This window comes from the organism of the source record quoted next, unplaced genomic scaffold, assembly GCF_019419815.1.
Source record: "Pyrus x bretschneideri cultivar Hongxiangsu unplaced genomic scaffold, Pyrus_bretschneideri_v1 Contig40, whole genome shotgun sequence".
Taxonomy (NCBI): Eukaryota; Viridiplantae; Streptophyta; class Magnoliopsida; order Rosales; family Rosaceae; genus Pyrus; species Pyrus x bretschneideri.
In genome coordinates, this window is record NW_025999724.1 from 3219320 (window position 1) to 3247219 (window position 27900).

At 36.7% G+C, this 27900-nt stretch overlaps 6 protein-coding genes across 6 annotated transcripts in view; all 6 read right to left on the reverse strand.

Moving 5' to 3' along the window:
• The window catches only part of LOC103957403, a 36601-nt gene that overhangs the window by 3413 nt on the left and 5288 nt on the right, over window positions 1–27900 (reverse strand). Inside the window, exons 2-3 of the mRNA XM_048566119.1 lie at window positions 420–677; window positions 233–328 (exon numbers count right to left, since the gene is read on the reverse strand). Of these exons, the coding sequence (XP_048422076.1) occupies window positions 233–328; window positions 420–623 (300 nt within the window). The 5' untranslated portion in view covers window positions 624–677. The remainder of the gene's footprint in view (window positions 1–232; window positions 329–419; window positions 678–27900) is intronic.
• On the reverse strand, window positions 6470–7495 carry LOC103957402 (probable glycerol-3-phosphate acyltransferase 8). The gene is made up of 2 exons (XM_018649891.2): window positions 7083–7495; window positions 6470–6995 (listed from the first exon to the last, which is right to left on the reverse strand). The coding sequence occupies exons 1-2, from the start codon at window positions 7265–7267 to the stop codon at window positions 6788–6790; spliced, it is 393 nt and encodes a 130-aa protein (XP_018505407.2). The 5' UTR covers window positions 7268–7495; the 3' UTR covers window positions 6470–6787.
• LOC103957401 lies at window positions 9487–11915 on the reverse strand. The gene is made up of 5 exons (XM_009369554.3): window positions 11761–11915; window positions 10703–10840; window positions 10489–10608; window positions 10190–10292; window positions 9487–10109 (listed from the first exon to the last, which is right to left on the reverse strand). The coding sequence occupies exons 2-5, from the start codon at window positions 10795–10797 to the stop codon at window positions 9858–9860; spliced, it is 570 nt and encodes a 189-aa protein (XP_009367829.2). The 5' UTR covers window positions 10798–10840; window positions 11761–11915; the 3' UTR covers window positions 9487–9857.
• LOC125468106 (aquaporin PIP1-3-like) lies at window positions 14220–16605 on the reverse strand. The gene is made up of 5 exons (XM_048566118.1): window positions 16505–16605; window positions 16328–16401; window positions 15202–15497; window positions 14598–14738; window positions 14220–14518 (listed from the first exon to the last, which is right to left on the reverse strand). Exons 2-5 carry the CDS (start codon window positions 16338–16340, stop codon window positions 14423–14425), a joined length of 546 nt encoding a protein of 181 aa, XP_048422075.1. The 5' UTR covers window positions 16341–16401; window positions 16505–16605; the 3' UTR covers window positions 14220–14422.
• On the reverse strand, window positions 20234–21846 carry LOC125469052 (receptor-like protein EIX1). The gene is made up of 2 exons (XM_048565946.1): window positions 20972–21846; window positions 20234–20641 (listed from the first exon to the last, which is right to left on the reverse strand). The coding sequence occupies exons 1-2, from the start codon at window positions 21844–21846 to the stop codon at window positions 20278–20280; spliced, it is 1239 nt and encodes a 412-aa protein (XP_048421903.1). The 3' UTR covers window positions 20234–20277.
• On the reverse strand, window positions 24108–27457 carry LOC103957433 (receptor-like protein EIX2). The gene is made up of 2 exons (XM_018649887.2): window positions 24417–27457; window positions 24108–24323 (listed from the first exon to the last, which is right to left on the reverse strand). The coding sequence occupies exon 1, from the start codon at window positions 27069–27071 to the stop codon at window positions 24420–24422; it is 2652 nt and encodes an 883-aa protein (XP_018505403.2). The 5' UTR covers window positions 27072–27457; the 3' UTR covers window positions 24108–24323; window positions 24417–24419.

The following is a 27900-nucleotide window of genomic DNA, read 5'->3' on the forward strand; positions in this document are numbered from 1 at the left end:
TGAAATTCAAAGTGTATTTAATCAAGATTCTGAGATAGTTTATTAAAATGCTTAGAAATTCGAGTGTATTAAAATGCTTAGGAATTGGAAAGATTTCGTAGTGTATTTTAAGTATCCACATATTTCACGTCCTTCCATGAGATTTCGAGAGAATTGAATCAAACTTTATATAAAATCTCTACAAAAATTAAACTCCATAAATCTGACTCAAAACTGAAGTTTGAAGCTTTACCATTTGATTAGCTGATGCATCCAACATAAAAATCAAAGCATCCAAACAAGCTCCTTGCTCAATCACGCCGCGAGTCGGTAATATATTCATCAAAACCTACAAAAACCAAATTACAAAAAACCGCATTCTCATCTCAGTAATCCAACCCCCATAGATTTTGGTTAAGCTATTTAGCAACATTGAGTACCTGAATGGCCTTGTGCTGATGAACCAAAACCGCGCTGTCCGGATGAAGCAGGCAGCAACCCTCTAAAACCCTAAGCGTAAGCGAAACCTCGAAATCGGTGGAAGGGCTCGTGATCTTCAGCGGCTCAACGCCGAATATGTGATCCCAATTCTGCACGACCTCATCGTCCGAATCTTTCAGCGAGTGCCGAAACAGAACCGGCATGATTGTAAAACGATAATTAAATCAATTTCAACAATCAAAAAAATTAAACAAAAGATTAAATTTTGAGAGATCATTTAAAGATAGACAAGGATGGGCCGAATAATTCTTATTCCTAGTTCTTGTTTTAACAACGTCGTAAGTTGAAGAAAGTACATTGTTTATGAATTTTAAGTGAAGTTACATGGATGAAATGGAGTATAAACAAACCAAACAAACAAACTACATTCATATCATTACTCATGTTTCATTATTTTCTCTTTTTTTTTTCCTTATGTTTTTAAATGTCAAGTTATTTGAGAAATTGACCAAAATGATTATTTTTCAAATTTTAGTTACTGAAACGGCCAATGTTGTATATGTCGTCAATATATGATTGTATTGTTGTCAATCTTTGATCATTATGTAGTCAATATCAATATTTAATTTTGATTAATTCAGCAATTTAGATTTTAATTTATGATTAATTTCGCACAGACACTTAGTACTACGATGTAGTTGTGTTTTATCTTCACTTATAAATGAATGCCTTACATTTAAAGCTGGTGAATGGTGAATTCAATATCAATTTATTAAGAAAATTTTATTTGAACCCATATAACTTATCTTTACACCCAACTTACTCTCTACACCCATATCATTTTTATTTAAACTATCAATATCTCTTTGAACCTAAATTTACTACCTAAACTACCCTCCACAACTATCAATACCAATTTATTTGGTTTTTGAGACGGTTCTTTGAAATTGGACGGGCTGATTTGCTAGGCGGCACCATGTAGCCTTCTGCTCAATATTAATTACCACAAACATATAGTGAGCAAAAATGTACCGACATAACTCCATAGTAAACGAGAATTTGAAGTTTACCAGAAGATATAAAATAATAATGATACTCGTATGTATAGCATATGAAATATCAACAATGTCGTTCACTTTATGAATTTTTTCATGTCATGAACATATAATATGTTAGAAGTTTTTCACAGGATTTATTCAATATTCCAGAGTATTGGATACTTTGAGTCTTTTAACCGTTAAATATTTTACAAAAATCAAAATCCGACATTTTTCATGTTATGAATGCGTAACGTGTTAGAAGTTGTTACACATGATCTATTCGATATTTCAGAGTATTGGATACTTTGAGTCTTTTAATAGTTACATATTATACAAAAATCAAAATCCGACATTTTTCATGTTATGAATGCGTAACGTGTTAGAAGTTGTTACACATGATCTATTTGATATTTCAGAGTATTAGATACTTTGAGTCTTTTAACAGTTAAATACAACAACAACAACAACAAAGCCTGTTTCCCAATAAGTGAGGTCGGCTATATGAATCCTAGAAAGTCATTGCACTCGGTCCTGTGTCATGTCCTTTGTTAGATCCAAGTACTCTAAGTCTCTTCCAAAGTTTTCCTAGGTCTTCCTTTACCCCTTCGGCCCTGGACCTCTGTCCTGTAGTCGCATCTTCTAACCGGAGCGTCAGTATGCCTAAAACAGTTAAATATTATACAAAAATCAAAATCCGACATTTTTCATGTCATGAATGTGTAGCGTGTTAGAAGTTGTTACACATGATCTATTCGATATTTCGGACTATTAGATACTGGGTCTTTTAATAGTTAAATATTATACAAAAATCAAAATCCAACATTTTTCATGTCATGAATGTGTAATGTGTTAGAAATTGTTATTCACATGATTTATTTAATATTTCGGAGTATCCCTTTGAGGCTTTTAACCGTTAAATATTATACAAAAGTCAAAATTCGACATTTTTCATGTAATGAATGTGTTAGAAGTTGTTATTCACAAGATTTCATAAATTTTTTGGTACTGTGTCAATTACCTCATTTTTTAAAAACAATTACCTATATATTTTACTTATAATTTTATTAAAACGCTATATGTATATATAGTTGTGGTGTACTAGAAAAGTAACAATTGTACAAAGTATGTTATGATTATTTACTCCAATTTAATTGGAACAACAGCAGCCTTAATTATTTTCATTTTTTTTCCTTGATTTCTAAATGGGTTTTCTTGAATAGACCACACATGGATCAATATTTTAGCTGGCTGATTGTTGCAATTGTTAGGGGTGAATTTTTTTACCATATTACCGTACCAACCGCCTTACCAACCATACCATATCAAATTATTACCAAAAATTTGTACCAATTGGTAATGGTACTGTATTTGTACCGTATCATACTATTTTGGTACGGTACTGGTATCCAAAACCAGTACCGGTGGTATACCATACCTACCAATATTATTAATATTATATTATGTATTTATTCATATAATTATTTGAGGGCAAAATTAATAATAATTATTGTAGAAGTGTAAAAAGTGTAAAATATATATATATATATATATATATATATATAATCACACATAGTGACAAGCTTTACAACTTTCATGAAGATGTCCGCTTCAAAATCCAACGCTATAATCCATAAACCTTAAATTTATATTTAACCGTCGATTGTCATTTACGCTTTATTCTTCTTATTGAATTTCATTTTTTAAATTTTCTTTTTTGAAAACATGATCATCTGGCGGATGTAATGTCAGATCCCGGCCCGGGTGGGACCACTTCCCTGGCCCGCTCCACCACCGTAACACGATATTGTCCGCTTTGGACTTACCATTCCCTCACGGTTTTGTTTTTGGGAACTCACGAGCAACTTCCCAGAGGGTCACCCATCATGGGATTGCTCTAGCCCTCTTCTCGTTTAACTTCGGAGTTCCTACGGAACCCGAAGCCAGTGAGCTCCCAAAAGGCCTCGTGCTAGGTAGAGATGGAATATACATATAAGAATCAGTCCCCTAGGCGATGTGGGATGTCACAATCCACTGATGCGAATTTATACGCACACAAATTAAACCCTCTTTTTGTGAATTGTAGTATAAGTATAAGTAGGGATCGTTCTGGACCGGGGATTAGGAGGGATTGTTAATCTCTTGGAAACTGACTCAAAAACGTAAAAACAAGATAAAACATTAAACTAGACTCAAAGAATGTGAAACTAAACGTTAAAACACTAAGACAAACCAAAAGACTCAAAATGCTTTAAAAACACAAACTAAATTGATTTCTAACTAAATTGAACAATAAAGTAAAGGGAGATTGGATTTGGACGACTTTAAACTAAAAATGGAAACTTGGAAACAAAACAAATTGTAAATATGGATTTGACGGAAATGAATGGATGGGAAGCTAGCTAAGGGGTTCATCGCCACACATGTTATACTTGCATACAAAACGATGTCTAATTGCTTTTCAATAAACCATGAATTCTCAACGCCCCGGGTTAATTAGGTCCGCTTAAATTAACCGTCAAGTTTTCCTTAAGTTAATGAATTGGATGATTGCATACGACAATCCAAAGCATTCCTCACAAGTTCCCTACATGAATTGCATAATAGAGATACAAGCAAGAATCATTAAGCAACATGAAAACTATAAGTGTTGACGAGGCATTCGTTACTATGATTGCATGAAACTTATGCCAAGAATATGTTTAACACGATTGTTTATAAGCAACCTCCACTACTTGTGAATATAAGTTCATAACTATTACGTGAAACTCACTTATATTCTAGCGTCAAATTCATGCATGAAAATTAAGCGTTCATTCTTAATAAACATACATAAATAGGTTATCAATTAAACAGTTAAACAAATTGAATTCACAACTTATGAAACGTAATTAAAAGTAATCAAATCATATTACAAACATAAACATAGTTTCGAATCACCCCCTAGCTAAAGGGGGTTTAGTTCCTCATAACTTTGAAATCAAAGAAACACCTAAACATTCCAACAACTCAAAACTTGAATTGTATGAACGTTTAAGCACTCTTTTCTTCCATTTCTCATACGTACAAAACAAAGAGAATTAAAATGAAACTTTGAAATCAAAGAAACACCTAAACATTCCAACAACTCAAAACTTGAATTGTATGAACGTTTAGGCACTCTTCTCTTCCTCGTTGTTGTAGCACAAGGTTTAAGGATAGGTTGGTTGGGGGGATGGAAGTGTTGGGGAATTATGGAAATGGATGAGGATTGGTGGAAATGGAAGATGGTTTTGGATTCTAAGGGAGAGAAACTCACGGCTAGGGAAGTGTTTGTGGTGTGTTGTGTTGTGAATGAGATGAGATTTGAATGAATGAATGCAAGGGTATTTATAGGAGGAGTGGAGATGTATATGGCTATTTGTTTAAGGTGTTTGTGGTTGCAATGATGAAGAATTGCATGTGGAAATAAAAGGGAAAATGTGGTGAAATGATGAAGTAGGAAGGTGGAAATGCATGTGAGATGTTGGAAAGGAAATGGGAATATGAGTAGGCCATGGCATGGGAGTTGTTTTGTTGGTGTAAATGTGCCATGGTTGCAATGATGAAGAATAAAGGGTGCATGTGGGGTGGAATTCAATGAATGCAAAGTGAATGAATAATGAAATGACTTAAAGAGGGAGAATGTGGTGAAATGATGAAGTAGGAAGGTGGAAATGCATGTGACTTGTTTTTGTGGAATAAAGAATGAATGGTGGAATGATGAAGAGTTGCATAAAGAATGCATGTAGGGTTAGCTAGGTTGGCTTTGTTTGGGTGCATGTGTGTTAATGGTGGTTTTGCATGTGAATTGATGGATTGTTTTTTATGGAATGGATGGTTCTTTGCATGGCTTTTGAAGTGATTGTGGGCTTTGGAATTGGAAGGAAATGCATGGCCTTGGGGTTGGTTTAAGAGAGAATGGGCTAGGCCCTTTGTTTTATGTCCAAAATGAATACAAGGCCTTCAAATTCGTCCAACACTTTGGCTCCAATCATATGCTATCCATTCCAAGCCCAATTTTGCTCCAAAATGCTCCAAAATGCATCTTTTTGCTTCCTTAGCCATATGAACCTAAAAACACACGAAAATGACTTAAACTACTAAAACAACTATGAATTAACAACATACATGCACGAAAACAAGCTAAGTAAGTCGCCTAAATATGCTCCTATCATCCACCCCCCTTAGGGGCCCGACGTCCTCGTCGGCACATTTCCGGCCAGGGATAGGCTCTGATACCAATGTAAGATCCCGGCCCGGGTGGGACCACTTCCCGGGCCCGCTCCACCACCGTAGCACGATATTGTCCGCTTTGGGCTTACCATTCCCTCACGGTTTTGTTTTTGGGAGCTCACGAGCAACTTCCCAGAGGGTCACCCATCATGGGATTGCTCTAGCCCTCTTCTCGCTTAACTTCGGAGTTCCTACGGAACCCGAAGCCAGTGAGCTCCCAAAAAGCCTCGTGCTAGGTAGAGATGGAATATACATATAAGGATCAGTCCCTTGGGCGATGTGGGATGTCACATGTAAGAAGACAAACGATTCAGATCTTTGATATTACGTTTCGATATTTACGGTTAACTGAAATATGAGTCGATGTCATATAGTTTGTAGAAACTTTATAAACATCAAGCAATATTTTTACTAATCGTAAAACTCTGCACATAATATCAACAATCCAAACCGTTCATCTTTCTGCATCCTCTAATAGATCATGTTTTCGAAAAAGAAAAGCCGAAAAAAAACAAAATTTGATGAGAAAAATGAAGCGTAAATGTAAACAACAATCAACGGTTAAATTTTGATCTATGATTTATATGATTATAATGACGAATTTTAAAGTTAAGCTCTTCACAAAAGTTGTAAAGCTTGTCATTACAAACACTTATATATATTTTTTTATATTTTTTATACTTCTACATTAATTATAAAATATTAGATTTTGGGCAAAGTAAGTAGCGTAAAACAAAGTGGCAATTATCATTAACATATCATAACAACCAAATTATTTGTTATACCGATATTTGGTATACCAAAAGTTTGGTATGATAATAGTAATAGATTTTACCGTTCCAAATATTTAGTATAGTAATTGGTATAGAGGTTTTGGTACCGTAATGTACCAAAACCACCCCTAGTTAAGATTATGGGTCGCATGAAATTTTACTACAACAAAAGTATCAAATAATTAGATAAAATTGTGAAGTATCGAACCTTGCAAAGTGACATGTAGTCATGATCGGAGCTCCGATCGCCGATCCCGAGATCCGGCGCTTCGTCGCCGAACTCCTTCAGAACCACCAAACGCTTCAATTTCCCCACCAAAACTTCACAAACCCGGTCGCCTTCTTCGTCTTCGTATTCACTTCGATCTCCGTCCCCAGCACCATGTCCCCGCCCAGAAAATTCTTCGCGAACGGCTCCACCATCACTGTCGGATTCGCCATCACCACCACCTTCCTCTTGCACTTGTCAAACACCTCGAAGCTCTCCGCCCTCACATCCGCCGCATAGAACCTAACAATTATTTCATAAATTCAAAATTAACATTTTAAACTAAAATATTTAGATACACATATACGTGTGTGTGTGTATTTACGGTACCTGGGGAGGACGGCGCGAGAGGTGAGCTCGATGTCGCGGATTTTGAGGCCGGAGAAGGAAATGAAGATAAGAATCTTGATGCCGAGGGCTTCGGAGAAGAAGAAGTAGGAGACGATGACGAGGGGGAAGGATAGGAGGAGGACGAGGCCGCGGAGGAGACTGCAGGCTTCGATGGCCACCAGCATGAAGGGAATGAGCTCCGGGAGATGAGCAGCGTCCCTTCCAGGTCCGCCGCGATCAACTTGTACGATGCTGTTTCGCTCGCGTTGCAAGCCGAGATCGACGGGAAGCTCCGCCGTTGCTTCTGCGGCGACATGGTTCGTAACTGAATCGCGCTCTCTTTCGGAACGAGTTTTTTTCTTTCTTTTTTTTAGGCTACTTTTTGGAGTGTGGAGTGGGGGAGTGAGAGGGAGAAATTAAGCGGGGCTTTCAAATGACGGGGGGTGGGGATGCAATTACTGTTGTACCCCTGCTGGGTCTAGTGAAATTAATTTACCATTTTTCATGTTTTTGGCTGGAAATATGGTTGGGGTTGGACTTTGGTGTTAAATATTTGCATGAAATTTTGTCTTTTCTTATCATTTTTTTTATAAAAATCAACAGGTAGAAAAAAAGAAACGTTTAGAATGGTAACCAAACAAAGTGAAATGCAACTAGGCAATCGGCTACATCTAGTACTATAATTAGAATTTATTGGATTATTGGTTTCTAAACTAAAAATTTGCGAGTAATGGTCTCTGAACTTGTCACGGTGTAATCAATAATTTTTTGAGTAACTTCATTAGAACTTTGAGCTCCTATTGGTCTATGAACTTGTAGCATTGCTTTAACGAAAATACTAATAGAGTTATCCAAGCTGACCATTATTTCACATAGCAACAAGTTTAGGGGACTCGATACTCACAGTTTCTTAGATCAAAGACCAAAACTTCAACTCGACCAAAATTCAAGGATCAACGCTAATTTTCTCGCTTGGTTAATTTACAGTTGATATTTGTGCATTTGATTGATTCCTATTGATTTTTCACTAACTGATTAGTATCTTTTGTCACCAAAATAATTGTCCTACAGCTAGCTAGCTATAGGGTCAAGTGAGCATTAAATAGGTGGCCACACCCAAAAATAGCTATGAGACCAGAGATGTTGATGCGTTTAGATGCGATATTTGGGACCATCGTCGGCCTGGATTTTTATGTTTGAAAAGTAAAACTTGCAAATACAGCTTTCTTTATATAATTCAATTCCTCACAAGCAAGCTTGTACATAAGATTTTTATCATTTTTGCTAGAAACTCTCTCCTCAAAATCACACAACATAGTTCAAAAATATACAAACGATAGCGAATACTGAATGAATTGAATTGAACAACGACAAACATTGTTGTGTGACAAAATTTTCCAACATAACAATCCAATGTGTGATGATGTGCAACTTTGGTGACGGATATTTCTTTAAATTTTGAAATTTGAATCTATCCACTGCATATATCTTGAAATTTAAACTCATCTAACGGTGATAGATGAGTCGGTGAGCAAAAATATTCCCCTTTTCGACAATTCAATATTGAAAAATACTCTGATTTAATAAATGGTAGGTAATTTTAAACTTGGGTAGACGAGTATACTACTCTAACCAACCAACTTAAATCGCATCTGCTAATAGATTGAAATCACACTCAAATTTTTCGAACTTTAAATTGGAGTCAAACTCAATTTTTTGGCTCGTTGTAAAAGGCCTAAATAATAGATTGACAAGACAATATCGTAAACTAATATAATTTACGAAGGAAAAAAAAATTCGAATAAGTAAGCACATTGCCTTGTCAGCTCATGTAGACTTGCCATTTGACTTCGTAGTGAAGAAAACTGTCTCCCAAGAAATTAAATGTAGGAAGCATAGAGGGAGCTGAATACTGTTGGAAGTTAGATCATCAATCCGAGCAAATTTAATAATTTTATTTAGGGGGTTGGTTGGAGTTGGTGAAGCCTTAAAGAGTAAACTGTTTACTACCATATCTAAATATGTTTCAACTTTTATGATTGCGTGCAAGGAATTAATTTTAGGACTTGTTTGGTTGCCTAGAAAATGTTTACTACCTTTTTTACGTGTGAGAATGTTGTTAAATTCGTTGTTTAGGAGGAAAACCACCCATTATGTGAACACCAATTGCCAATGCATACTGTTTTCAGCTCTAATGATACCTCTTTTGGTTTCCAATCAAACTACTCCCGATATTGCCAAATGAATTGTTATTACGAGTATATCATTTATCGCTCGGAGAAATGTTCTTTTGTAAGACAATCTAAAATGTTAGATTGGTAATCTGAACTGATAGAAGTTGATTGTAATTGAATGTGTCGTTTATCAGCTGCTATTTTTTGGTGAGAGTTGATTAAGCAGATGGTGACAACATCGAACTACACTTTGACTTTAATATCATCACTGGTAAAAAAGCACTAGTTTCTGACGGTGAATCAGCTTATGAAATGATAAGACATGCTGATGCACAATCTTCACACATTAATGGAACGCATACAAAACACATTCAGTAGCTGGATTCTTTCTGTCGTATCTATCCATTAACCATGAGAGTCGAACCAAGACGCCAAGGTGGTGGTATGTCAAGCCCATTACCCGACGTCATGTGTTTTAACTTGCTCACATGACATAACGTGATTTAGTTGGAAAACAGTCACCTTGGCGTCCCAATTAGATGGTTCTTCTCCAATGATATGGTTCTTCTCCAAAATTATTATCAAAATACGGCACTTTAAGTTACCAGGAACCTCCTCCTGCTCTGAATCTCTCCTGCGCTTCAGCTGCCTTGTCCTCTTGCAATTGCCTTACAAGTTGAATAATTTTGGGATTGTAAAAACGGTCGCGAACATACTTCTTCTCCTCAGCTTGTATTTCCTTGATAGCGCTGGGATATGGGTTTGGAGGAGGCCTCTTCCCTTGAAGGCGTGCAATTTTCTTCAAGCGGGAATATGCCTTCTTCTTCTCTTTTCTCTCCATCCGGTATTCCATCTAGAAGACAACGTGAAACAACAGTCAGAAAACAACTTAGAAAACGCACACATTTAGGGACAGGAAATCCAAATACATACATCAGCTACTGCCATTGCTTCTTCCTCAGCAACACCTTGCTCTTTCAACTCAAGTACCCGCAAACCAAATATACGGGCTGGAGGAGGATCAAAAGAAGAAATCCTATTCAAACATGATGGATAAGTTAATAAGCCTTGCGTTTTCTGATAAGAAGTTAATAAGTCTTCGGATTCACGCAACATGTTCAATCCTGAATTACCAACCACATCTACTAGCCAAGGATAAACTCATGACAAGACCAAACAACAGTAACAAGACAACAACTCATATTATACCAAAAAACAAAGATAAACCATACTTGATGGCATCTTCATGTTTGGAATCTGGATGCTTCTGGAAAAACTTCTTTATGTAAACATCCTCTGGGAGAGTGATTTTCTGAATTGCATTTGCACGAGGAAACGTTACAGGCGGTGCCCTGAAAAATTCACAATACATGATGTTTTTAACAAATAAGTAAAACGAAAAGGCATTCCAAGAATTACAAAATGGTGAGAAAGGGAGGGGCAAACTTTTCCATGGCTTTGAGCCAAACAGGCTCGGCCTTGGCCAGGCCCTTCACCAGCTTTCTGGTTCTCGTAAGTAAATCTCCTTTTATGAACGACATAGTTGCCTCCCCTTAGGTTCTCCAACCAATGATTAATTTCTACCTAGAAACAAGAAAGCAGTAGATTAGCACAGCAGTGTACTAGCTGTTTGGTTGACTATAGTTTGTATTATCTGTTATTAACCACCAAGAGAAGAAGCTCAAAGTTTCATGGAGAGAATTTCCAACAAGATATACATTATAAATAAAAAAGCTTACTAGGATTATTAAATTATGCAAGGCAATCAAGTATTACAACAAATTAAAGATTTAAAATTTTACAAAACATAGAATCTGTAATCCAAAGAACAACGAAAGGAAGATTAACACCGGGAATTGATTTCAACACAGAACTGAATCATTAAAAGAAGAATTCATCTTTCGAACTTGGATGACTTACAAAAACTACATCACAAGGAGAATTTGACGAAAAACAAGTTCCATTGTCTACTAAAACCTTATTTAAACTGCCCTTGACATCAATTAAATTTTATTTTGGTACTAAAAGAAAAACTAGTTCACAGATAAACCAAAGATAAACTAAACACAAAAACCAGCAAAAGCCCATTCAATCCATCATTGCTCAAAACCCATCTAATTGATAACAAACTAATCAAAACCCACCAAATCCCATATCCAGAATCCTAACATCATCTAAAATTTCAAATCTTTCGGCAAAGTTGAGGGGAACAAGAACTACCCACTTTAGCAAATTGCTCTACCAAGCTACCAAATTGAAAGAAAACAATTCAAAGACTGGAACTCAAATCAAAATTGAAGCTTTATATTATATGGGTTTTATTAACTTAGCAGAGATTGCTTCGCAGCACAAATCAAAGCAGAAAGGTTCATTTCGGAGAATTGGATATGCACTGATCGAAACCATATGAATAGAAAAAAAATAAAAAAATTGAACTTATTCCGATAAAATAGCTAGAGACTGAAAACTCAGCAAGTGCAGTGGAGGATGAGTGGCGGTGTTACCTGGTAGAGGTGGCGTGAAGGCTGACAACGGGCAGAGAGAGATGGAGAAATGTCGAGGGAGAAGTGGGAGAAATGGTGATAGGAGAGTTTGGGTTACTCGAATTTGGGCTTTTGTATGGGGAAGAATTGAAGGGCGGGCTTTGTGTCTGTTTTTGGGTGCCCTCTATTGCTACCCAATTTATCTGCCTTCAAAACAAAACAAAAAAACAACTTTTGATAGAACACGTGGATGTGGATGTGTCACTTAATACTACAGTTTAGTGGTATTCCCCATCATCGATAAGTGATATGTTTTAGGTTCAATTCTCTCAAAAGTGAATTTGAACCACTTTCGTGCTAGCACATTATAAAGCTTAACCCAATTTCCCTCTCTGTTAATGTAGATAATATCGTTTGTTCGCAAGAAAAAAATTGCATTGCAGTGGATCTCAGTAAAAGTCGAACTAGGAAAAAGAGAGCACGACACATATGTTTAACAAGTGAAACAAAGGATCTTGTTTATGCCAAGGTATCTTCAAATAAAATGCCTCCAGTTAAATCAACAATAGAAAGGAAAAAAATGCCTTAATTAAATTCGTGTAAAGGGTGCTCTCAGAATCAACTAAAGATGCAGCCTAATCTGAATTACCTGAAAATCTTATAAGTGCACCACTCGACAGCAATTACCAAAGCTCGGCCATTGAAGTCTACCGTATACTCTTAGAGCATCTCTTAAAGAAATGTTCAAATCAGTATTAACAATAAAAAAACTAACAACAATGTTTTCTAACGAAAAGCCAAATCTAATGTGGCATGACATTTATCATAATGCCACTAAGTACTACGATCTAGTAGTATTCATCTTCATTTGTAAGTGAGAGATCTTAGGTTTGATTCTCGCCAAATACGAATTTGAACCACTTTATTGTTAGCTCATTGTAAGATTAAGTCCACTCTCCTCCTCTTCAATGTTAAATATAATTTGTTAAAGAAAAAAAACATTTATTATAATAAAAATATAGTTTAATTTGACATATTAGGTGGAGAATAAAATTTTAAAAGATATCAAGGTGTTATATAAGCTGTTAAATTTAAATTTACGTTTGAAATTTGACATTTTCTTTGAAAATGCTCATAAGCTATCACAATGTTCGGCATTGTTCGTTCGAATTTAATGTCCTTTGCTGAATCATAATTCTGATATTATGTCACTCCCAGCCGAACGCTTTATTCAATCGTTGTCTGCTGAATAGTATGGTGATATTCAATTGTCACATCCCGAACAACTTTGTTGTGTTCCTTTTTTTTATCATTTTATTCAAGACTATAATAGGAAGTATGAAATTCATCCATTGTGAATGAACTTCAAGAAAACTTAGGTGCCACAATAAACGAACAAACAAAACATATTTTAAGTATAAACACGGTCTAACAAGTTTTTTGACCTATTTACTTAAAATATAATATTTTTTTCCTCTCTTCTTTATCCCTCTCGAACAAAACGAATCATGAAACCCTAATGTCTAACGATCTAAATTCCTTTGTAAAAATAACGAAGAAATTAAGTAAAAACGTTTTTGGAGAATCAATAACCTTCTCTATTGTTATTAACTCGGTTTAAGCATGATTTTGTTGATTAAACAATTTAAACCAAGTCATTAATTAAATCAACCTTTCGAGGGCCAGGGATATGCTGTCCCGAATTTGATGTCTCCTTTGTGTCTCGTTCTCAATTTTTTGACACTTGTCCATTAATTTAACACCAAACTTAACACTGCTAATTTTTTATTAACTAATTGAAAAATTAAAAATTAAAGAAAATAAAAGCCCACTCGATAGCTTTCCACTGCAACTACAGAATCTCATCGCCGATGGCCACTGCAACCACACAACCTATCGCCCCCGACCACTGCAACCACACCAGTGACACCACCCCATCGCCGCCAACGCTACTCCTCACAGCGGAGAAGCTTTATTTCCTTTCCTTTCTCTCCTTTCAAATTCCCGTACTCTCGTCAATACGTGTGAAGTTTGAAGTTTGAAATTTGGGATATCTAATCGATCCATCTCGTCACAGCCGGCAAATAGTGTGTGAAGTTTGAAATTTGAGAATATCGTATCGATTGATTGGGGGAGGATGCTAAAGGGTTTGGGGGTGGTGGCTGCAGTGATAGATTGAGAATATCTAATCTAATCGATCCATCTCGTGGCCGAAATGCATGGTGGGGAGGCTGTGTTAGATTTACAGTTAAGTAAAGGAACAGTGTTAAATTTACTTTACGTAGAATATCTAATCAAATTCTACGTAAAGTAACAGTGTTAAATTTACAGTTAAGTAAAGGAACAAGTGTCAATTAAAAGGGAGATATAGAGGAGACACATTATCTCTCGTTATTAACTCGGTTCGAGAATAATTTTGTTGATTAGACAATTTAAATGTGGCTAACCAAGTCATTAATTAAATAAGCCTTCCAATGTAAAAAAACAAGGATTAATATAATAACAAAGTATAAATAAATTAAATAAAGTTCTCCACTAATGTAACAGGATAAATAACATATATTCACATTAGCACCTCAAATACTCCACTCTGGACATTAAAACACAACGAACGAAATAAACACAATCGCAGCATTTAGACAGAACAAGGCCCCGACGGGAAGACCCGAATGGGATTACTATGTCAATCCCTGGTCTTGAATGGGATGCCTCTGATGACTATCTGATGGTAGAGTGCAGCAAGTGCAGCTCCGATGAATGGTCCGACCCAGAAGATCCACTGCAAACAAAACAAAATCATTGACTCGCACATTTAGATCGATGCAACTTAATGATGTAAACAATTTAGTTTTACTCACATGATCATCCCATGCATGGCCCTTGTTGTAGATGATGGCAGCCCCGAGACTCCTAGCAGGGTTGATGCCAGTTCCGGTGATGGGGATGGTTGCCAAATGCACCAAAAATACAGCAAACCCAATGGGGAGTGGAGCCAAGATCTGCATTTCCATTCGTATATAAGAACAAGTTTATAGACATAGCTGCAAAAGGGATACCAGTTGCTACTACATGGAAGAGTTTCGTCTGATGCTCGAGTATTGTAGATAAAGTGTTCCAACAAGCACTATGTTGTAACCTTGAAGAATTTCATCACGTTCTAAATCACAGAGAAGATTGACTAATCGGCATGGTAATTTTGGCACATAGAAAAGTTTGTGATCATAAACCAGAGCCAAAAAACACTAACTTTCAACCAAAGACATTGCAATTAGCAATGACGATTGAGTGGCGGTTAGCTAAACAGTCAATCACAATATACTCAAAACTCAATGAAATCTATGCCTTAGTAACCATGGCATTACAATGATACAACTAGACATATGCATAAATACAACATTTACAGAAAATAGTTTAGAGCGCAGCGTGTAAACAAGTACTCAAGCAAAGGTGAGATACACTTACAGGGACATGAGAGTCTCTGGCATCTCTCTTGGCATCAGTGGCAGAGAAAACTGTGTACACAAGAACAAAAGTCCCAACAATCTCAGCGCCAAGGCCATCACCCTTGGTATAGCCATGTTTCACCACATTAGCTCCACCGCTGAGCAACTCATACTGCTTCTTTTGGAACCCCTTCACCACCCCGGCACCAGCCATTGCCCCAAGGCTTTGCACGATGATGTAGAACACGGATCTGGTCAGGGAGAGCTTCCTTGCTAGGAAGAGACCAAATGTCACAGCTGGGTTTATGTGACCACCTGCCCAACATATCAAAGGTTAATATAATGTTACAACGAAATATGAAAATTGGTGAGGAAACATATGGTTTGAATTCATTTTTGGCTTAATTTATACACTGTCAACTTTTTACTGCAAAATAAAGATGCAGATTTTCATTTTTCCAGAAATTTGAATTTGTGAGGTAAAGTTATAAAAGACCAGTAAATCCAACAAGAAGATCAGGAACAAAGTTGATATCTTAAACAAATCCAAATTTTTTTACTCTACTATTCTTATTTTCAGCAGTAAAAATTGCTAACTATACAAGAATTTAAGAAAAATAACCCTTACAGTTAATCCCCATAATCTAAAGTTCTCACTTTTTTCTTCTCTTTTTGTTAAGTGGTTTATTTATTTTTCATCAATTTTCACACACCCAAGTAAAACAGTCAAGTCCTCCAAATTTCCCAGGCACACCAGTGTTCAGATTCCTCAAGTCTAATTCATTCCTAGCAGATGACCTCATTACTCAATTGACAAACATGAAAATACACAACAGGACATAGCTTAACTAAAAATATAGAAAATAAGGAAAGATGGGATTCTATTAAGAATATTCCGATGAAAGAGCCGAAAAATGGCATTGCTCGTGATAATGATGATTTTGAAGAAGTAGTAGCTCACACAACAACTGTGTGGCTACCACAAACCTATTTTTGCCAAAACCTTAACATTCACCCCAGAATTTATCAAGAGGACTAATCATTCAAAAGACTGTACCCTTTGAAAACTATACTAAGCAGATATAGCTTCAAATCACAACTCACGACAACGAGAATCAAGCAAGCAAAGAGAATTAAATCAAAACCAGAGATTCTCATCAACTTGCTTGTCCCTTACGAGCTCTGCAACTTCCTCAATACCATGAAAAGCCTCAAAATCCTACACATTACACACAAGAAAACAATCCAATCATAAAAAACCAATCACCGCTCCGAAACCAATCACAATAAATTTGACGCGAAACTGAAGTTTGAAGCTTTACCATTTGATTAGCTGATGAATCCAACATAGTAGCAATCAAAGCATCCAAACAAGCTCCTTGCTCAATCACCACGCGATTCGGTAATATATTCATCAAAACCTACAAAAACCCAATTACAGAAAACTGCATTCTCACCTCAGTAATCCAACCTCCATAGATTTTGGTTGAGCTATTTAGCTACATTGAGTACCTGAATGGCCTTGTGCTGATGAGCCAAAACCGCGCTGTCTGGATGAAGCAGGCAGCAACCCTCCAAAACCCCAAGCGCAAGCGAGACCCGGAATCGGTTGAAGGGTTCGTGATCTTCAGCGGCTCGACGCCGAATATGTGATCCAAATTCTGCACGATCTCATCGTCCGAATCTGTCAGCGAGTGCCAAAACAGAATGGGCACCACTGTAAAACAATAATTAAATCAATTTCAACAATCAGAAAATTAAGCAGAACTAGGAATTTTGTAATTTTCTGGTTACCTTGAAGCTCGGGGAGTGATTGCGTCTGAGAGAAGAGGCTGATGGAGGAACCGGACTCGGCGACCGATCGGAGGAACTTGAGGAGGCCGCAGACGCGGAGGAACGACAACTCGGCGGAAAGTCGCGGAGGCTGCTCCGGAGCGCGAGCGTACCACGCTATAAACTCTCTGGTGGTCAACAAGTTGGCCGGATCGCCTACGGCGGTGGACGGCGGTCTCGTTCAGATTCCGACGAGGCCTTCGGTATTATTCCCTCGTCCCATAGCGGCTTCTTCTTGTATATCGCCCCAGCCTTTCACTCTCACTCTTTAGAATTTCAAATCTTTCTCCTCTGCCTTTTGCCCCGGAAATGTTCTGACAGACGACGACGTTTCGTTTAGCTTTGTAAGTAAGTTTAGCCATTGCATGCATATGAGATGCCCCACATCCTTGCTGCCTGCTGGTCACATGAGTACTATTTTTACTTAATTACTCACTTGGAACGAAACAAGTTTATATCTCAAAAGATGAGTAAAATTCACCAATCTAAGACACTCACACTTGTATGTCATAAGATTTGAAATGTGCAATCCAAATACATCGTAATTAAATTGCACATTTTAAATCATGTGACACACGAGTGTATTTAGAATCTTGTGTAAGATTAAAAACCGTTGTAGATTAGTGCATGTTATTTCTAAGAGTGCTGAAGTTTGTAAGCATGGTTGCTTAGGATGTATATCATAAGCAGTTTAAGATATTACCAAAAGGAAGATCTCATATTCAATTTTGTGCTACTAATCAAAGGGTTTCAAAAACAACAATACACACATCCTTACATTTTAGCGAATTCATAGAATAACAATCACATTTGGGAGTGAGTAATCATATTAAATCGCAAACTTTTAATATGTTTATCACATCCTAAGCATACAACAGACTGAAAGAAAGAAATTTCCACACTATTTGTGAAAAAATATTTACAGATTAGTGTGTTACTTGACGTATAAATAGATTTCCATATGAACTTAAAGTTAAGTGTCGGCATAAAGAATACTGTTACCGTAAAAAGCCTAAAAAAACATGTTTTCTAAAACCATTTTAGAGCTCATGCATGTGTTTTTGGGTGAGTTTTTGGTGTTTTGTTAATTACGTTGAAATTTCATTGCTTTTCTTTTCGTGTTTATACAACGAATTTTGTATTGAAATCAGTAACTTATATGTTCACAAGGTTACTAGTTGCTGTGTTCATAGGCTTCGCAACTGCACTTGAAGGCTGGGGATGGAGGCTGCTGCTGAAGCTGACCTTCTACTTCAATTGGTGAAAAGGTGATTTTTTTAATCTCATGGTTCTCTTCCGATACCTTTGTTCTTTTATGTTAGGGCTTTTGATGAATCTGAAAAATTTTAATGGGGTCTTGGGTTTTTATTTTCATGTTGTTTTTATAAAGGCAATTGGATTCATGTAACGGTGAGGCATAAACAACATGGTTGGAATTGGAACCCACAAAGCTCAAAACACCATAGCTCTTTACAGTTTTATGAAAGTAATTTATGACGGCTCGTATATTTTCAGAGACACAAATGGGTTTTCACAAAAATGTCTCACCGAGGTGGGAAATGAGCAAAACTAGGCTGAAATTTCAAGGTTGGGTCACTTTTTAAAGATGTTCTGCTAAGTTGCTTTTAGAATTTTGGTATATTATATAGGAAAATTAGTCTTTGGCATAATCTGAATGTGGCATATCAAAGTGCATGGATTAAGTGATTACAACAATTATATGGAAAAATTTGAAGCATTTTTGTTTTGTTTGGGTTGGAGTTGCAGTTCGATAACTGTCATATTTGAATTATTTACACCCTTGATTTGAAGTTTAGCAAGGAAATTGATTAACAAAATTGATGGATCATGTTGGAAGAATAGCAAGTGGAGCTTGAAAATGGAGAGCAAAGCATTACACCAAATCACCACATTCGAGATATTCATCTGACCAAGCTGGATTGGCAATGCTGCATCAGTATTTAAGCCATTGAATAATGTAGTTAGCTCTTAGTATTACTCGGCATGCGCACCATATAGATTGTGTACTTTTTAGGACCAACAACACCACAGTGAAAGTATGAAATAGTTTCAGGCACCTACCGTCACCCTCCATCTTAATTCAACAAAATCAACGCAAAGACGATTGAGGAATGAAGAAGAAAAACTATATACCAACTTGAGCATCTCCAAAAGTGATGTCAAATACTAAACATTAAATTCAAATTTGATGGCTTATATGTCAATTTGACTTCTTCATTCATTTTAATTTCCGACCGATATGTTACTTTATTCACTGTTCTAAAAATTGGCAGTGTTTCAGCGATTTAGATCAAATTGTCCAACAAAATCACGTAAGAGTTAGGCGCCCACCTAAGTGCTCTCTTGGTAATGGGTTTTTTTTTTATTTTTTTTTTTTTTTACATACTGACTCTCACTTGTCTTCGGTCTGTCGCATCTCTCGCAGACAATGGAAGATCTAATGAGAAGAGGGAGAGTGGGTACATAAATTTAATTTACATCTTGAGAGAACAAATTTACATTTATTTTTCAATAAGTTGCAAACTGTCAGAATGCGTAATTCACATTATTTAGACCAGGCTAAAATACATGGAAAACACCTCAATTCTTGGGAGACAAATTCACATTTATTTTCTAAACAAGTTGCAAACAGTCAAAAGCCGTTTTGGAGAATAAGAGGAAAGATGAATGACTCCCACAACATAGATGATTCTTCTCCACTTTCATTTTTCATTTGTCTTAATCAAGTTTCAAAGTAAATTACAAGTTGAGAACAATAGAGACCTACAAACCAAAATATACACGATGTAAGTGGAAATGTACTGTCTTGACTTAGACCCCATGCAATACTTCAAGCAAGCTCTCAAGAGTTGCAGGTATTTCGAATAATTCCACTACGACTGGGGTCTTTACAAATTTAGTCTTAAGAGTTACTAGATTAGAAGACACACAATAATTGACCGACTTATATGTATTTGCACATATATTATGCTAAATTGTTGTTAGTGAAGAATCATCACTGTCATTTGACCAAGACACTACTTTTCATCTTTTAGCAACAGTTCCTTGCATTGTATTCACTTGAGACTGTTCGTTTATTGTGTGATTATTGTTAATGCGAGGGCCTCCGGACTCGCATGAGGAATTTTAGCTAACTTGGTTTTCGCATACAACCATATTACCGTGACGATAGTTATTTTGAAATTTACTGCACGAAATGTCAAGGCAAGCATTTCATTGAAGACGACCATTTTCTTACAAATTACTGATAGTGTAATTCAAGGTTGATAATCTCGAGTCTAGACATATGCCCAATGCTTTCAGGTACTGTTCCACTCAATTGATTGCCATAGAGAGATAATTCTTGCAATGATGAAAAGTTTGTGAGATTAGGAATTGATCCAGAAAGATGATTGGATGAGAGGTACAGAGTCTTTAATGCGTTCTGATCAGGGCATGCAGACATTAATATTTGAACCAACCAGGAAAGTTGTCCACTCAGAGTGTTGTTTATAAGGCCCAATTCTTGCAGATTACATAACCCGGAAAAAGATTGCGGAATCCCTCCTTTAATTGGGTTGTAAGAGAGGTCAAGAGAAACAAGGCTGGCATTGTATTTGGATAACCACACAAATATGGAAGAAGATGAAGAAAATGGGAGTTGGTTGTTCCTGAGAACAACATGAGCAAGAGATTTAGAAGAATTTATGTTAAAAAGAGTACTGGAATGAATTAGAGGAGATGGAAGACTACAAGAAGACAGAGACAAGTTTGTAAGTTTAGGGAGCTTATTAACTGCTTCCATCTAGTCTGGAACATTACTGAGATTGGTGTAACTCAGGTCCAAATATGTTAAAGCAGAAAGATGAGGCAGCCAAGAATTCAGATTTTCTACATTAGCAAAGTTATTGGATCTGAGATCAAGATATCCAAGGCTAGCATTGTATTTGGACAACCAAAGAAGTATGGAAGAAGTGAGTTGGTTGGAACTGAGGTCAACATGAGCAAGAGATCTAGAAGAATTTTTGTTAAAAGGAGTACTGGAATGAGTTAGAGGAAAAGGAAGACTGCAATCAGACAAAGACAAGTTTGTAAGTTTGGGGAGCTTATTAACTGCTTCCATCCAGTCACGAACATTACTGAGATTGCTTCCACTCAGGTCCAAATATGTTAAAGCAGAAAGATGAGGCATCCATGAATTCAGATCTTCTACATTAGCAAAGTGATTGAAGCTGAGATCAAGATGTTGCAAGTGGGTAAGGTTTCCAACTTGACTTGGAAATTGACCACCAAAAGAAGCATAAGAGAGATCGAGGTGCCTTAAGTTGGAAAGAGACCCAATGAAATCTGGAACTTGGCTTCCATTGAAGTTAATCTGTGAAAGGTCCAAATATTTCAAATGCTTCAACTTAATCAGTTTAGGACTCATCATCTTACCTTGCAAATAATAATAGGTATTCTGTGGGCGTCCTTTCTGTTGAAGTGCGTAAGCTTGATCCAAATAAGACCATCCAAGATGAAGTTGAGTAACATGGTTGGTTCGATTGCTGCAGTGGACGCCAAGCCATTGGCAACAATCTTGCTTGTGTTCTTCTCTTCCCCACGAGGAGAGGAGATCATAGTCATCCACCAGGCCTTGTTTGAAAGCAATGAGTGCTTCCCTTTCACTCTCTATGCACCTCGTCACCACCCGATGGCTAATTGCTCTGAAATCGGCAGAAACATTATAGAATCCAGAGGATAGGGAAGGGTTGAAACATTGTAGAAAAAGTAGCACCACAATGGAAGTATGAAAGAGTTTCTTCAAGCACATGATTCCGTCATTCTCCATCTTAATTTAACAAAATCAAGGCAAAGACGATTGAAGAATGAAGAAGAAGTGTACAATCAGAATTGATTTAGGAGCACAAGGAAAGCTACGAGTGTTTTATAAGGCTGGGTGAGTACGTAATAGTTCACAATACAATCCACACGCTGAGTTGTCTTGACTCAAATGGTCAAGTATGGAACACGTGTGAGTGGACCAGCTACTTTTCTGTAGGTAGGTGTAGTAATTAGAGGATGACTCGTCTCTCCAAAATAATGACAAAGCCTGCAACAATCAACACAATTACGCGTTGATTGTTTCGTTCTGTTTACGTTTTAGAAGTCTTTTGGTTTTTTGTGGAATTAGAAAACAACATATATGCGCGTAATTTAAGTTATTTGGACCAAGCTAAAAAATGCAGAAACCATCTCAACTCTTGAGAGAACAAATTTACATTTATTTTCCAAACAAGTTGCAAACCATCAGAATGCGTAATTCACATTATTTGGACCAGGCTAAAATACACGAAAAACGCCTCAACTCTTGAGAGACAAATTCACATTTATTTTCCAAACAAGTTGCAAACTGTCAAAAGTCGTTTTGGAGGATAAAAGGAAGGATGAATGACTCCCACAAAATAGATGATTCTTCTCCACTTTTGTTTGTCATTTATCTTAATCACACTTCAAAGTAAATTATAAGTTGAGAACAAAAACTAGGCTGAAATTTCAAGGTTGGGTCACTTTTTAAAGATGTTCTGCTAAGTTGCTTGTAGAATTTTGGTATATTATATAGGAAAATTAGTCTTTGGCATAATCTGAATGTGGCATATCAAAGTGCATGGATTAAGTGATTACAACAATTATATGGAAAAATTTGAAGCATTTTTGTTTTGTTTGGGTTGGAGTTGCAGTTCGATAACTGTCATATTTGAATTATTTACACCCTTGATTTGAAGTTTAGCAAGGAAATTGATTAACAAAATTGATGGATCATGTTGGAAGAATAGCAAGTAGAGCTTGAAAATGGAGAGCAAAGCATTACACCAAATCACCACATTCGAGATATTCATCTGACCAAGCTGGATTGGCAATGCTGCATCAGCATTTAAGCCATTGAATAATGTAGTTAGCTCTTAGTATTACTCGGTATGCGCGCCATATAGGTTGTGTACTTTTTAGGACCAACAACACCACAGTGAAAGTATGAAATAGTTTCAGGCACCTATCGTCACCCTCCATCTTAATTCAACAAAATCAACGCAAAGACGATTGAGGAATGAAGAAGAAAAACTATATACCAACTTGAGCATCTCCAAAAGTGATGTCAAATACTAAACATCAAACTCAAATTTGATGGCTTATATGTCAATTTGACTTCTTCATTCATTTTAATTTCCGACTGATATGTTACTTTATTCACTGTTCTAAAAATTGGCAGTGTTTTAGCGATTTAGATCAAATTGTCCAACAAAATCACGTAAGAGTTAGGCGCCCACCTAAGTGCTCTCTTGGTAATGGTTTTTTTTTTTTTTTTTTTTTTTACATACTGACTCTCACTCGTCTTCGGTCTGTCGCATCTCTCGCAGACAATGGAAGATCTAATGAGAAGAGGGAGAGTGGGAGAGAGAGAACTAGAGAATAGTTCAGACACAAGTCTGCAATTGAAGAGAATGTAGTGAGACAGTGGTACTTAGAGCATAGCAACTTACACGGAGGCTGTTCTCACGAAAGATTCCTGATGTATTAGTAGGAGTTTAATGCTCTACGTTATTACAGCAAGCTACTAATCAATTTGTTGAAGTGTGTTGAATCTTTACAGAATATGGTCCTTATTTTGTTTTTCTGACATTGCGCAGCTGAACTGATGCATTATTGGGGGCGCTGGGTACGAAAATCCAGTTTCCATTACGTTATTGCAATGATGCATGCATCGTCTGTCATGCTAAATTGCCCAATTGGTGCACTCGATAACCTCATGTTTTACGTTGGTTGGCTGAAGGTGGCAATGAGAATTAATGAATGATGAGAATCGTCAATTAAACCAGTAGTGAGCTCTTACTCAAATCAGATTTTAATAATTCGAATTACTTTTCTCGGTTGTCAAGATAATGCGGTCTGATTAGACTTAAACAATAAAGAATCAACAATTGATGATGTGAGATATATTGATTGAATTATCTGTCAATGTAATGTATGATGTTCTCAATGTTAATGTTTCCAATCTTTTATTGAATTATCTGTCTCCTTGTTCTCTCTGTAACTTGATTAATAAATTCTTGCAAGTTTCTCAAAGAAATTATTGAAAATGATCAACTGGTACACTTGGTAAAAGAGGATGAAAAGAACCTAATTAACCCCTCAAAGATAATCTAAGTAACATCATTGCAAAAACAAAAAGGCCACTAAATTAAACACAACACTTCACTAAATTATAACTTCAAATTGCACTCTTCAATCTCCTTCTTCTCCAGCATTGCTTACCAACGGTAGATGCATGAGCTAAAAAGATTAAAAAAACCACAACATATATTAGTCATAATTTAAAGACTCAAAACTTCAATAATAGTATTCATTATGTGGAAGAGTACTTACAGTTTACCCATCAACCGTTCTTTGTTGCCTAATCAACGTCACCCTCACATAAAGCCAATCGTACACATAGTTCAAGAACTTGTAGTATGTGTATCTCCATGACCTGATGAATATCAAACTCCCACAAACTCCCCAAAATCCAACAACAAAACCAAGCGCCAAACTCAAGTAAAATCCTGTTGTTATAAGCCCATCATTCTCTTCAACTTGATCCCCAAACATTGGTTGCTCCTCTGGACTTGTTTCCTCAGGAGAGCACAACTGTTGAAGTGGAATTCCACAAAGCAGAGGATTTCCAACAAAAGCATATGAATCATAGGTTTGGAGCTGAGTCCCAATTGGAATTTTTCCAGACAAGTTGTTGTTTGACAAGTCCAAATAACCAAGACCATATATTTGAAAAAGGCTTGTTGGTATTCCACCATAAATGTGGTTTCTTGACAGATCAAGGGACTCTAAGGACTCCAACTTCCCAATCATTGGAGTTATTTGACCTGTTAAATTGTTTCTTGACAGGTTTAAAGAAACCAACCCCACAAGATCAATGATTTCCTTAGGAATCTCCCCCGTTAATCGGTTACTCGACAGATGAATACACTTTACAAGCCCCAAAGTACTTTCATATTTGGACATCATGCCTTTCCATATGAAGGATGCTTCCTCAAAATAACTCAGCTGTCCAATTGAGCTATTATATGTATTCCAGATAGTTAGACTTGGACTTCCTTTTAGAGCCAAATTAGTCCAATTATTGACGCATTTGGGTATATTTCCAGAGATGTTATTCATCGAGAAATCCAGAATTTGAATGTCTCTCATATTACACAATTGTAGTGGGATGCTTCCATAGAAGTGATTAGAACGGAGGATGAGGATAGCCAAATTTGGAAGTCCAACCCCTAACCATTCAGGTATCAAACCTGATAAGTTATTTTCTCCGACATCAAAAACACCAAGTCTGGTTAAGTTGTTCAAGGATGAAGGCAATTCCCCCACAAACCCATTATTGTTTAACTTCAACGTTTTAATAGAAGGTAAAGAGCCCATTGTGGTAGGAATTTTCCCATAAAGAGCATTATCACTCAAATCAAGAAAGGCAAGATTTTCAAAACGTGTCCAACAATTAGGAAGTTGTTCATACAAATTGTTGCTTGAGAGATCAAGAAAGGCTAAACGACTAACCTTGTTCGAAGTCTTTGGACACATGAAAGAAATTAACCCTGAAAGCTTATTGTTGGAGAGATCTAGATATGTCGCTGTGGAAAGGAATGAAGGGACTGGACTTTCCAATCGGTTCCAACTCAAATTCACTTGACTAAAGGATGATGAGGAAAACTCAAATCTTGAATTTGGAATTGTTCCTCTAATTCGGTTGTTGGAAAGATTTATAAAAATAGATCCAGGATCCTGATGAGACAAAGGGCTCCAAAACCAACTTGGAAGGATATCAGAAATACTTGCATTAGAAATATCCAGGTCCTTATAACTTTTCTGATTTTGAAGCCATTTTGGGAAATGTGGACCCACCATGCAAGAGCTCAAAAATATCGAATACAATTGGAAAGGAGGAATCCAATTAGAACTGAAGTTTAAAGATAGTGAGGTATAGGACATATCCAAATCCCTTAATCTGGAGAGATTAGAGAAGTGGCTTTCCGAAACCACACCGTCCAAAGCATTCATACCAAGGTAGATACTCTCGAGCCTAGACATATGCCCAATGCTTTCAGGTATTGTTCCACTCAATTGATTGGCATAGAGATCTAAATATTTCAAAGATGAAAAGTTTGTGAGATTAGGAATTGATCCAGAAAGATAAGTGTTTGTGAGGGCCAAAGTTTCTAATGAGTTCTGATCAGGACATGCAGACATTAATATTTGAACCAACCAAGAAAGTTGTCCACTCAGAATGTTGTTGGAAAGGTACAATTCTTGTAGATTACATAACCCGGAAAAAGATTGCGGAATCCCTCCTTCAATTTGGTTTTCAGAGAGGTCAAGATGAACAAGGCTGACATTATATTTGGATAACCACACAAATATGGAAGAAGATGAAGAAAATGGGAGTTGGTTTTCACTGAGATCAACATGAGCAAGAGATTTAGAAGAATTTATGTTAAAAAGAGTACTGGAATGAATTAGAGGAGATGGAAGACTACAATAAGACAGAGACAAGTTTGTAAGTTTAGGGAGCTTATTAACTATTTCCAGCCAGTCAGGAACATTACTGAGATTGCTTCTACTCAGGTACAAATATGTTAAAGCAGAAAGATGAGGCAGCCATGAATTCAGATTTTCTACATTAGCAAAGTTATTAGCATTGAGATTAAGATATTGCAAGTGGGTAAGGTTTCCGATCTGAGTTGGAATTCGACCACCAAAAGAAGCATAAGAGAGATCGAGGTGCCTTAAGTTGGAAAGAGACCCAATGAAATCTGGAACTTGGCTTCCATTGAAGTTAATCTGTGAAAGGTCCAAATATTTCAAATGCTTCAACTTAATCAGTTTAGGACTCATCATCTTACCTTGCAAATAATAAAGATATACTGTGGGCGTCCTTTCTGTTGAAGTGCGTACGCTTGATCCAAATGAGACCATCCAAGATGAAGTTGAGTAACATGGTTGGTTCGATTGCTGCAGTGGACGCCAAGCCATTGGCAACAATCTTGCTTGTGTTCTTCTCTTCCCCACGAGGAGAGGAGATCATAGTCATCCACCAGGCCTTGTTTGAAAGCAAGGAGTGCTTCCCTTTCACTCTCTATGCACCTCGTCACCACCCGATGGCTAATTGCTCTGAATTCGACAGAAACATTATAGAATCCAGAGGATAGGGAAGGGTTGAAACATTGTAGAAAAAGTAGCACCACAATGGAAGTATGAAAGAGTTTCTTCAAGCACATGATTCCGTCATTCTCCATCTTAATTTAACAAAATCAAGGCAAAGACGATTGAAGAATGAAGAAGAAGTGTACAATCAGAATTGTTTTAGGAGCACAAGGAAAGCTATGAGTGTATTATAAGGTTGGGTGAGTACGTAATAGTTCACAATACAATCCACACATTGAGTTGCCTTGACTCAAATGGTCAAGTATGGAACACGTGTGAGTGGACCAGCTACTTTTCTGTAGGTAGGTATAGAATTAGAGGATGACTGTCTCTCCAAAATAATGACAAAGCCTCCAACAATCAACACAATTAGCATTGATTGTTTCGTTCTGTTTACGTTTTAGAAGTCTTTTGGTTTTTTGTGGAATTAGAAAACAACGTATATGCGCATAATTTAAGTTATTTGGACCAAGCTAAAAAATACAGAAACCGTCTCAACTCTTGAGAGAACAAATTTACATTTATTTTCCAAACAAGTTGCAAACCATCAGAATGCGTAATTCACATTATTTGGACTAGGCTAAAATACACGGAAAACACCTCAACTCTTGAGAGACAAATTCACATTTATTTTCCAAACAAGTTGCAAATTGTCAAA

Coding starts and splice junctions, on each gene's coding strand:
- LOC125469052 (XM_048565946.1), bottom strand. CDS start 21,846: ATGGAGAATGACGGAATCATGTGCTTGAAGAAACTCTTTCATACTTCC. Junction 20,642..20,971: donor ACTTCTTCCATACTTCTTTG/GTTGTCCAAATA, acceptor CATATTTGTGTG/GTTATCCAAATACAATGCCA.
- LOC103957401 (XM_009369554.3), bottom strand. CDS start 10,797: ATGTCGTTCATAAAAGGAGATTTACTTACGAGAACCAGAAAGCTGGTG. Junction 10,293..10,488: donor AAACATGAAGATGCCATCAA/GTATGGTTTATC, acceptor ATGTTTGAATAG/GATTTCTTCTTTTGATCCTC. Junction 10,110..10,189: donor AAGCAATGGCAGTAGCTGAT/GTATGTATTTGG, acceptor GTTGTCTTCTAG/ATGGAATACCGGATGGAGAG.
- LOC103957433 (XM_018649887.2), bottom strand. CDS start 27,071: ATGGCTTGGCGTCCACTGCAGCAATCGAACCAACCATGTTACTCAACT.
- LOC125468106 (XM_048566118.1), bottom strand. Junction 14,739..15,201: donor CCAGAGACTCTCATGTCCCT/GTAAGTGTATCT, acceptor ATGGAAATGCAG/ATCTTGGCTCCACTCCCCAT. Junction 14,519..14,597: donor GCCATGCATGGGATGATCAT/GTGAGTAAAACT, acceptor TTTTGTTTGCAG/TGGATCTTCTGGGTCGGACC.
- LOC103957402 (XM_018649891.2), bottom strand. CDS start 7,267: ATGCTGGTGGCCATCGAAGCCTGCAGTCTCCTCCGCGGCCTCGTCCTC. Junction 6,996..7,082: donor TCTCGCGCCGTCCTCCCCAG/GTACCGTAAATA, acceptor AATAATTGTTAG/GTTCTATGCGGCGGATGTGA.